The sequence below is a fragment of the Doryrhamphus excisus genome, chromosome 6 (assembly GCF_030265055.1).
Source record: "Doryrhamphus excisus isolate RoL2022-K1 chromosome 6, RoL_Dexc_1.0, whole genome shotgun sequence".
NCBI lineage: Eukaryota > Metazoa > Chordata > Actinopteri > Syngnathiformes > Syngnathidae > Doryrhamphus > Doryrhamphus excisus.
The window spans coordinates 11,520,084-11,530,903 of NC_080471.1; the positions used below are offsets into that span (position 1 = coordinate 11,520,084).

Here is a 10,820-nt window from a genome sequence, read left to right on the forward strand (position 1 = left end):
ATTAACCTAGCATGTTTTTGGAATGTGGGAGGAAACCGGAGTACCCGCAGAAAACCCACGCATGCACGGGGAGAACATGCAAACTCCACACAGAGAGAGGGTGGAATCGAACTTGGGTCTCCTAGCTGTGTGGACTGTGCTAACCCCTCATTCGCCGTGTAGCCCACTATATGATATATTTAACTGAAATTTCTGATCCCAACAATCAGTGATTTAGATAAGATCTTAAAAATAATCAGGGGTGACCAAACTTATTCATACCACTGTACAAATACTGTTTTAGGCATTACAGCACGTTAATGAACTGTAATCTACACTGCCCACTAGGTGTCATCAGTAACATGCACCAGACTCCAACGACAGGCTTTTATTAATTTATAATTACCTCACAACAGGCACAAAAATAACAGAATAATAATAACACTAATACTCATCATCGTAATTACACTTTTTATTATTGTGATTATATCTACCATATTGGATAATATGAGTGTAAAGGTGACTATAGAGGTGTTATTTTTGATGCTGTATGCAAATTTTGAATCTCACTTTGTGTGCAATTCACTTATAGCAGTTGGGTGTGGGATCAATTCAATTATATAAACGACAGATTACTGTACTCGAAAAGCGACTAGACAGAGTCTTTTGGCAACTTTTGACATGAAAGCACATGTTGCTCTTCTCAATGAGCAGCAGATGCTGCTTTGGGCTCCTCCCCCATCACAAAGCAGTCACAAGCAGCTGTGTTTTTTTTGTGAAATTAAAAAAAAAAAAACTGAAGAGACAGAAGAAAAGTCATTTGTAATTGTAAAAATATTACTCACATTTTGCAAATGTGTCACGCCTCTCTGAACTTGAGTGTATTTTAACTGTTTGTGTTCTAAGGGAGGCTCCTACTCTTCTGGCCGCTTTTTGACCCATAATGCATCACTCTGCAGTGCAGTATTGTCACATTTGTTTTTGGTGCTGACCTACCATCTTTATTCCTTTTCCAGTAAGCATGTTTCTCAACACCCTGACACCCAAGTTCTACGTGGCTCTGACTGGTACCTCCTCCCTCATATCAGGACTCATTTTGGTAAGACGGCATTTTTCATAATTTATTTCATCAAAGTCATTTTGTGCTGTATTTCTTTCCTTGTTTCAACTTCCGTTCAGTCAGAAACACATTATATTGTCTTTTTAAATCTCTGATCCAAACAGTCGCACTTTTCACCACCTTTCCTTTGTCTTTGTCTGCCCTTCAACTTGCAGCGCAACAGTGCATGTATTTGTCGAACATTTTTCCGTACAATACAGCCGTGTAGCGATTTTCCACACTTTGCATGTGATAAACTCTTGTCAATTGACTACACATTTCACTGACTATTTTTTAATTGCACGATAATAAGAGATAATAGCACCATGAATGTCATGAGCAGGTACGACAACACAACAGTATAGTAAAGCCAATGACCTATTTTTGATATTTACAATTGTTTTAAAACTAATTTTGGTCAATGTGTGTGTAAACCATAAGCTATATAGCATATGCAGCATATACATTGATACAATATATTACTTGACAAGTTAATTTTTAAAGTGGGGCACTTTGTAGTGGTGGGCCGCCACGATAAATTACAGGAAGTGTCTGGCTTGCGTCACATCTCTACTCGTCCATCCATCCATTTTCGGGGTTGCAGTGGCAGCAGTCTCAGTAGAGAAGCCAAGATTTCATGGTCCCTCGCCACCTCTTCCAGTTCCATCCGGAGGACAGCAAGGCGTTCCCAGGCCAGCTGTGAGATATAATCCCTCCAGCCTGTCCTCGGTCTGCCCTGGGGCCTTTTTCCCGGCTGGGCATGCCCGGAATACCTCACCAGGGAGGTGTCCAGGAGGCATCCAGGCTAGATGCCTGAGCCAACTCAAATGGCTCCTCTCAATGTGAAGGAGCAGTGGCTCTACTCTGACTGAGCTCCTCACCCTACCTTAGGGTGAGTCCAGCTACCCTACGGAGGAAACACATTTTAGTATCCGCGATCACGTTGTTCTGGTCACGACCCGCTCATGATCATAGGTGAGGGTGGGATCATAGATCGGCCGGTAAATTGAGAACCGTGATCCAATACAGTGATGGCATTACTGCAGACACTCCGACCTTCTCTCACTCGTGAACAAGACCCTTAGATACCCAGAGGTTGCAATCCACCCTTTTCCAACTGAGAACCATAGCCTCAGATTTGGAGGTGCTGAGTCTCATACCATAACATTCTCAGCTGCAAACCGCCCCAGTAAACGCAGACGGCCACAGCCCGATGAGACCATCGGGACCACATTGTCTGCAAATAGCAGAGACGAGATCCTAAGGCCCCAAACTGGACTCCCTCGATGCAACTAGAAATTCTTCCCCTGAAAATTATGAACCATTCGGTCCCTGTACAACTGGAGCAGGAGCCTGGTTTGCATTGCCAGCAGTAAGTCTGCTGGCAATGCAAAGCCTGTTTCCAGTGAACGTTGGCTTCCGCCAAGGCTGCCCTTTGTCACATCTCTACTTGTTAAGCAAATCAGAGTGAAGCCCAGTCTTTGGCTATGACGGTTCATGGCCGGTGATTGTGCCAAGGAGAAGCCAAAGCTTGGGAACCCTCTTACGTTGTTAAGGTGTCCTGTTTGGGAAAACTTGGCCGTCCAGGTGAAGTACGTAAACATACAAAAACAAGTGGATGAAGATGAAAGCAGTCTGCTGCCATTGTTCATTAGAGATGAGGGACGGGCTACAAGCTGGACATATTACTGCACTGCAGCCAATAAGGAAATATAATGCGCCACAGTTTTTGTATGAACAGATTTTTGTTGAATATTTCACCCAAATTTTGCCTCACTTTTGCATTTTGGCTTTCATACAGTATCGTGTGTAACAAACTAATCCACTTGCCCTGTATTGTATTCCGCAAAATTGTGTGCCCACACAAAGCAACTTACATATTTGTGATTTTTTTGAGTGCTACTACTAAATAGCCTGCCATGGGGCCAAAAGAAAGTGCTCAGAAAATGCACAGGAAATCTGCAGCCACAATGACTTTGTCATTCATAATTACTTTGCAGTATTTTCTGCATGTAGAACACTCCATAAAACTTATTTTTGGGGGTCTGGAACAGGTTAGTTGAATATACATTATTACCTATGGGAAATATAGCCTCAGTTTTTATGTTTTGTTTTTTGTTATTAATTAGGTCCGTCCATCCATCCATCCATTCATTTTCTATACCACTTATCAGGGTACACCCTGGACTGGTCACGCAATCACAGGGCACATATAGACAAACAACCATTCACACTCACATTCATACCTATGGACAATTTGGAGTCACCAATTAACCTAGCGTGGTTTTGGAATGTGGGAGGAAACCGGAGTGCCCGGAGAAAACCCATGCACGCACAGGGAGAACATGCAAACTCCACACAGAGACGCCCAAGCTTGGATTCAAACCCAGGTCTTCCCGAGCTCCTGAATGTGTGGCCTACATGCTAACCAATGTACCACTGTACATGAACACAGCCAACACAAACACACCTCTTTCTTCCCTCTCCAGTTTGTGTGTGGCTTCAGAGAACAGTGCAGTTTGAAAATAGCTCCTGTCTTAATTAAGTGCACTTCTTCCCTGTAGGCTATTGGCCAATGAGTGTTCGCAAGTAGCGTTGCACACGCTCACTGATGATGATTCACGAACGTGGAGGCCAACTGGTTTTCATGGTGCTTGTTTGTGTGCAGCCAGATGGCGTCTTCACACTCGGTGTCATTAGCATAGTTGTGCGCTAGCTAGCTTGCATCATTAGCACTCCTCTGAATACTTCATGCAAACACTGCAGCTTCCACGTTGAAGGAGAGTGCACTTAAGCAAAGTGCTTGTAAGCAGATAGCTTACAAACATGTTTGCTAATGGTGACTGCAGATCTGCTATTAAACACATTAGACTTCCTACCAGGAGCATCACAACGTTGACATCCACCGTCTGTATTAATGGACCATGATTCTACTCTTGGACTCGTACCGCTTTTATTTTAATTGATGACGTGTCTTGTCTCCTCGCAGATTTTTGAGTGGTGGTACTTCAGGAAATATGGGACTTCCTTCATTGAGCAGGTGTCTGTGAGCCACTTGCGCCCCCTACTGGGAGGAGTGGACAGCAGCTCCCCCAGCAACTCCAACACCAGCAACGGGGAGGCGGATTCCAATCGACAAAGTGTGTCAGGTACGAGCAGATAACAGGAACCGCATTGGATTAGTGTCTTTTAGTCCGGCTCAAGGCCACCAACAACTTCAATGTTGGTCCTTCTTTCTTTTGCAGAATGTAAAGTTTGGAGAAACCCGCTGAATTTATTCCGAGGAGCCGAATACAATCGGTGAGTAACAGCAATGAAACCTCTCGCATCTTTTTTCTTTGTTTTGTTTTTCCACCTCTGGATTCTTTCATGTTCTTACTCATTCTCCTCGTTTGAGATGTTCCTTCTAATCCCGCTCACATGCTTTCTTCCCGTCATCCCTCTTTCTACACTTACTCCTTTCATTCATGTCTCACTTTGTGATCCTCACTCTCTTTCTTCTTCACTACACTTCACTCTTCTTCTCCTTGCACAAACATAGTGGGACATAATGAATGAATTACTGCATTTTAGCTAGACATGTTGTATGCAGGCGGCACGGCGGTCGAGTGGTTAGCGCGCAGACCTCACAGCTAGGAGACCAGGGTTCAATTCCACCCTCGGCCATCTCTGTGTGGAGTTTGCATGTTCTCCCAGTGCATGCGTGGGTTTTCTCCGGGTACTCCGGTTTCCTCCCACATTCCAAAAACATGCTAGGTTAATTGGTGACTCCAAATTGTCCATAGGTATGAATGTGAGTGTGAATGGTTGTTTGTCTATATCAGTGATTTTCAACAACTGTGCCGTGGCACACAAGTGTGCCGTGAGAAATCGTCAGGTGTGCCGTGAGGAATTATTCAATATTACTTTTTTAATTAACATGTATTAATAATTTTCTTTAAATATTATGTCATTGTCGCGTGTCATTGGTGTAAAGACTGGCAGAGCAATGTAATATTCATCCGTGTGGCAACACGTAGCTGATTGCCTCGTTCCTCTAATAGACTTAGTGATGCACGTGTGAGGTAGTGGTGACATTTTGTAACAGTGTTGGTTAAATTAGTATGCGGATCAGAAGGATCTGCTGTGGCGAGTCCGTAATCAGGAAAAAGCTGAAAGAAGCAAATAACGTTGGTTATTGGTGTGCCGCAAAATTTTTCCAACGTAACAAACGTGCCATGGCTCAAAAAAGGTTGAAAAACACTGGTCTATATGTGCTCTGTGATTGGCTGGCAACCAGTCCAGGGTGTACCCCGCCTCTCGCCCGAAGACAGCTGGGATAGACTCCAGCAACCCCCGCGACCCTCGTGAGGAAAAAGCGGTAGAAAATGAATGAATGAATGTTGTATGCTTCCACTTTTGGGGGAACACCTTGGGGAACTTATCAGTTCACAAAGCAAGGTCCATAAATGCATGCTTGAAGGACTTTGGAGTGGAAGAGCTATAACGAATAGAAACAAATAGACCTAAAAATCCCATAGACGTTCTTTGGGTCCTATGGAATCCGTTTTATTATTTATTTTTCCCAATTTCTGAGGGTTTTGTTTTTTAGAATTCTGTTTTTTGCATTTCACACATTATTTTTTAATAGCATTGCGTGTGTGCTTTTTGAATTAGTCGCTAAATGAAATAGTAATCACATTGCTGTGACAATTTGAAGTGGTCACAATGAAACACCACCGATTAGATCCAATACCAAGTGCTGATTTTGCACAAGCTACAAAACCTAGTGCTTCCATTTCTCTGTGTATTTTTCTCACCTTTGCTTCACAAATTATTGTTTGACCATTGAGCATTTTTTTCTGGATTAAAAACACTTTACTAGTACACAAATGTGTCAAATGTTTCATTGTGGTGCACAACTTATAAATATCACTGCTTACTACGACTACCATGTGTAAGGTAGCATGGCTTGCCATGTTAACATACATCTCCACACATTTTCAGACATTCCTCCAAATACAATGCATCAGTACTATTATCTGATGAATTATCAGCATATATTGATATATGATATCATTATGGCAGTCTTTTCATTTTACATGGGACAAGTTCGGGCAAGTAGTTCTCACCTTAAGGATTCCCCATGGGCAAGTCATTTTTGTTTTTAACGTAGAGCCCTGATGTAGCTCTCTTGTTATCATAATAATACTAGATGTGTAGCTGAGTGGTTTAATGAGGGTGTGTGCTGTCTATGTGCAAAAACATGGGCAAAATTTTGGGATCCTTACATGGTGGGTACCCCCGTGTGGATTTGGGCGCACGCAAACACGAGCGTAGAGCTTTTAGAATCTTGTAGAGTCCAGTCGTGTAGAGTCTTGCCCTTACCGTTCCCGTCGTGTGTTTGTTACTGTGTTGTTGTTCAGGTACACGTGGGTGACGGGCCGAGAGCCGCTGACGTACTACGACATGAACCTGTCGGCGCAGGACCACCAAACCTTCTTCACCTGCGACTCGGACCACCTCCGACCTGCCGATGCCAGTGAGTTTTTTTCCTCGACATGAAGATGTGGAGGCCACCTTCCCCGACACTCAAAATGTATTTTTCGTCAGTCATGCAGAAGGCGTGGAGAGAGAGGAACCCTCAAGCTCGCATCTCGGCTGCACATGAAGCTCTGGAACTGGAAGAGTATGTCCACTTCACTACTTTTGGTAGGATAGATGATGAGAAGGTAGATGATGGGATTGATGAAAGGAGGTGTGGTGGAAAGGTGAAGGGATGAATGATGGGAAGGATGAGGAAGGTGATCTCTGGAGTGTCGATTGCATCATTCCTGGGAAAGACTTCCTGGTTTTGAAGGCTTGGACATTTATTTTTAGTAGCGATGAAGACTCTGCAGTCAGATGTTTCTTTCATGAGTCACACTGCAGACTCACTCCAAGTTTATTGACTTCCTTCTTATGTACGATGGAAGTGCAGAGGCATCCTTCGGTGTTCAGCAATCAGTAACAAAGTTGAAGAATCGAAACTAAAAGTTTGTGGATTCAGTTTGACAGTTTTACTCAGGCTACTCCAATCGATGCCATTGACATTTTGTTTTTAAAACAAATAAGCAATGCGGTTAGTTCTGAGCTCGTTTTTGTCCCACAGGAAAGCCATAAGTGGATCATGGAATTCATGGGGTTCATACTAATTTTCCAGTGTCACTGGAATTTTGCTTTCTGGTTGTCGTTGTACTAATGATGTCTTGTCCTCAAAACACCTTTTGTGTGTGGGTGTTAAATGAACACAAACACGTATTGTGCCCAGCCTTATCGATTATTTTTTAGTTTGAACCGAAAAATAATTTATTGAACAATTTATATTCCGTGTATTGATATTACAGTACTTGCATGCATCAAATTCAATTCAGGTTTGTGGCAAACAGTAGAAAAATTATTTCACAAAGGCAAAGAAAGAAAGAAAAAGTAATTGAAAAAAATATAACTGTCTTGTTTGTTTCTCATAATAGTCCAACTTCCAAAAAAAATTTCTTTCTTCAATATTTTATTTATTTTATGTTACTAAAATGACGTTATCCCCCCCAATATTTTTATATATATATATATATATATATATATATGTGTTTCCTGTTAGATTATGACTTTTTCTCTTTTATATATTTTTTCTCTTATTTATATATATATATATATATATATATATATATATATATATATATATATATATATATATATATATATATAATGCAATATTAAATAAATATATATGTATGTGTATGTATATATGTATGTGTGTGTATATATACTATATATAAAATGCAATATTAAATAAATATATGTCGTATATATACATTATATATAGTTTGACTTTATTATTGTAAAAGTACTGCTTATGTTCATATTTTTGCTGTTTTTTATTTTTTATAAAATGTTATTTAAATATATGAACTAAAAAAAATAGATATACAATTATGTTTTTAGAACGCTACAAATGGCCGCCAAGGGCACCATGGACACCACTGGCTTAATACAATACTCTCATATGCTAGCATCCTGACAACAGTACACAGCAGTGATGTAATCTGGATGTAGCATTACTGATATTTGCATCTACATATTTCCAGATTGATGCCTATAGTTCCTGGGTGTATGGGCTCCAAAAGCTAATTACCACCCAGTAACCCCACATGTACCCGGGCAGCTGTATCTAGCTCTGCATATGCTTTAAATTGATATATGTTTTATCGTGTTGTTTGTGTTTTTGCATCCCAGCTGTGCGACAGCCTACATCCTGCTGGCGGAGGAAGAGGCCACCACCATCATGGAGGCCGAGCGCTTGTTCAAGCAGGCGCTAAAAGCCGGAGAAGGTTGTTACCGTCGGAGTCAGCAGCTGCAGCACCACAGCACACAGTACGAGGCCCAGCACAGTGAGTATAGCACCACGCTGGACACTTGGACACATGTTGGAGTCCTTCACACATGTTGGCATCAACACTGCAGTGTTACTAAAGCACATGCCCCCCCCCCAGGAAGAGACACCAATGTGCTGGTGTACATCAAAAGGAGACTGGCCATGTGCTCCAGAAAGCTTGGCCGCACGAGAGAGGCTGTGAAAATGATGAGAGATGTAAGTGTCACACACACACACACACACACACACACACACACACACACACACACGTCTGCTGACTGTGCACCTGTGGCCCCCTGTCTGCTATTACATGTAACAACAGTTGTGTGTTTTCCAGTTAATGAAGGAGTTCCCTCTCCTCAGTATGTTCAACATCCATGAAAACCTGCTGGAGTCTTTGCTGGAGCTTCAAAACTACGCTGACGTCCAGGCCGTGCTGGCCAAGTATGACGGTATGAACACACACACACACACACACACATTCCCATCATGCAACTCTTGATGTCTCACTGTGCACGTTGATTTAAAAAGGATTTGTAATGTAAATGTAAAAAGCAGCAGGTGCCTTCAACCTGTGAAAGTGATCCCCCCCCCACCCCTACCCAACCTGACTGTGTTTTTTGTGCCCCCCCACAGATATCAGCTTACCAAAATCAGCAACAATATGCTACACAGCTGCTTTGCTCAAAGCCAGGGCTGTCTCTGACAAGTGAGTACTCTACAATACTACTACACTACATTAATCACTATACTAAATGACACATTACTCTTCATGACACACTCTGTGACTTTATTATTATGGGGAGGGGAGGGGGCTGATTGGTGTTATGAAGTAATGTCAGTCAGTCACTGATACCAGCCCATCGATCACAGCAGCGCTACTACATAGTACATAAGTAAATGACACTCCATTACGTTACATACTACATTACATGACACTAACGTGTAGTAATATTCCAGAAGCAGTCTGTTGAAATTGTGGTTAGAAATAGAACTGTTTATTGTTTTGCCAACGTTGTGATCTTAATGCGTATGTGTGCAGGTTCTCCCCAGAGGCAGCATCCAGACGAGGTCTGAGCACAGCAGAGATGAACGCAGTAGAAGCCATTCACAGAGCAGTGGAGTTCAACCCCCACGTGCCCAAAGTGAGACACGCACACAAACGCACGTTGCCTTCTCATTACATTCTCGGACCCCTCTGACTGTATGTTGTCTTCTTCTCCTGGCGGCCATGGGATGACCAGTACCTGCTGGAGATGAAGAGTCTGATTCTTCCTCCAGAGCACATCCTGAAGAGAGGCGACAGTGAGGCCATTGCCTACGCCTTCTTTCACCTGCAGCACTGGAAGAGAGTGGAGGGGGCGCTCAACCTGCTGCACTGCACCTGGGAAGGCAGTGAGTACACACATGTGTAGTACACACATATGTAGTGGCTGCCATGGCTGTTGCTAAAACAGACACAAAGAGTGGGTGGTGACCCCTACTTAGATATATAAGCAACAAAGTAGGAGTAGAAGAATGTAGATATGACATCCAGTATATGATTAGTATTTCTGTCTTGCCACGTGTGCAGCATTCAGAATGATCCCATATCCTCTGGAGAAAGGTCACCTCTTCTACCCCTACCCCATCTGCACAGAGACCGCAGACAGAGAGCTGCTACCCAGTAAGCGACACTTTCACACAGACACACACACACACACACACACACACACACACACACAGCCTACACAAGTAGCAATGTTAAATGCAATATACTAAGTTCTATGTGAAGTATTTCCATAATGCCTCATATTAACTCACTAGCAAGATCTCAGTGTATAGACTGGTCATATATCTCATCTCGTTTCATATTATCTACATACTGTATTGTATGTAACTCTGGGGAAAAACTGTTGATTTTGTTAATACTGGGGTTGTTTATATTGTTTATTTTTCTATATTGTGTATTTTGTACTGCTTAACTGATTCTGTACTCTTGCTGCTGTGCAATGCAAATTTCCCCGCTGAGGGACAAATAAAGGCATATCTTATGTTAGCATTTGTTACTATTTAACTCCACCCACTTCCTGTCAGGTGACCACATTGCTGTACGATTGAAAGGTTTTGCTCCAAGCTAATATTGTGCTGTGTGTGTGTGTCACGCATGGAAGCAGTGTTCCACGAGGTGTCTGTGTATCCCAAAAAGGAGCTTCCCTTCTTCATCCTCTTCACGGCTGGCCTCTGCTCCTTCACCGCCATGCTTGCTCTGCTCACACACCAGTTTCCTGAACTCATGGGAGTCTTTGCCAAAGCCGTGAGTAAACACACACGTTTTGTTTTCATGTTCTCCCAGAGTGGAGACACTTAAGG

The 10,820-nt window shown here is 42.5% G+C and overlaps 1 protein-coding gene across 6 annotated transcripts in view; it reads left to right on the top strand.

Annotated features, from left to right (window-relative positions):
• The window catches only part of LOC131130819 (suppressor of tumorigenicity 7 protein homolog), a 29,589-nt gene that overhangs the window by 16,987 nt on the left and 1,782 nt on the right, over window positions 1-10,820 (top strand). For 3 of the 6 annotated variants that reach the window (XM_058074857.1, XM_058074852.1, XM_058074855.1), the window contains 13 exons: window positions 996-1,078; window positions 4,068-4,227; window positions 4,324-4,378; window positions 6,484-6,599; window positions 6,671-6,746; window positions 8,330-8,484; window positions 8,587-8,684; window positions 8,791-8,920; window positions 9,105-9,177; window positions 9,511-9,613; window positions 9,713-9,863; window positions 10,042-10,134; window positions 10,622-10,764. In XM_058074857.1, coding sequence (XP_057930840.1) covers window positions 1,001-1,078; window positions 4,068-4,227; window positions 4,324-4,378; window positions 6,484-6,599; window positions 6,671-6,746; window positions 8,330-8,484; window positions 8,587-8,684; window positions 8,791-8,920; window positions 9,105-9,177; window positions 9,511-9,613; window positions 9,713-9,863; window positions 10,042-10,134; window positions 10,622-10,764 — 1,431 coding nt within the window. In that variant the 5' untranslated portion in view covers window positions 996-1,000. The remainder of the gene's footprint in view (window positions 1-995; window positions 1,079-4,067; window positions 4,228-4,323; window positions 4,379-6,483; window positions 6,600-6,670; window positions 6,747-8,329; window positions 8,485-8,586; window positions 8,685-8,790; window positions 8,921-9,104; window positions 9,178-9,510; window positions 9,614-9,712; window positions 9,864-10,041; window positions 10,135-10,621; window positions 10,765-10,820) is intronic. The other 3 variants (XM_058074853.1, XM_058074856.1, XM_058074854.1) reach the window with 3 other exon arrangements.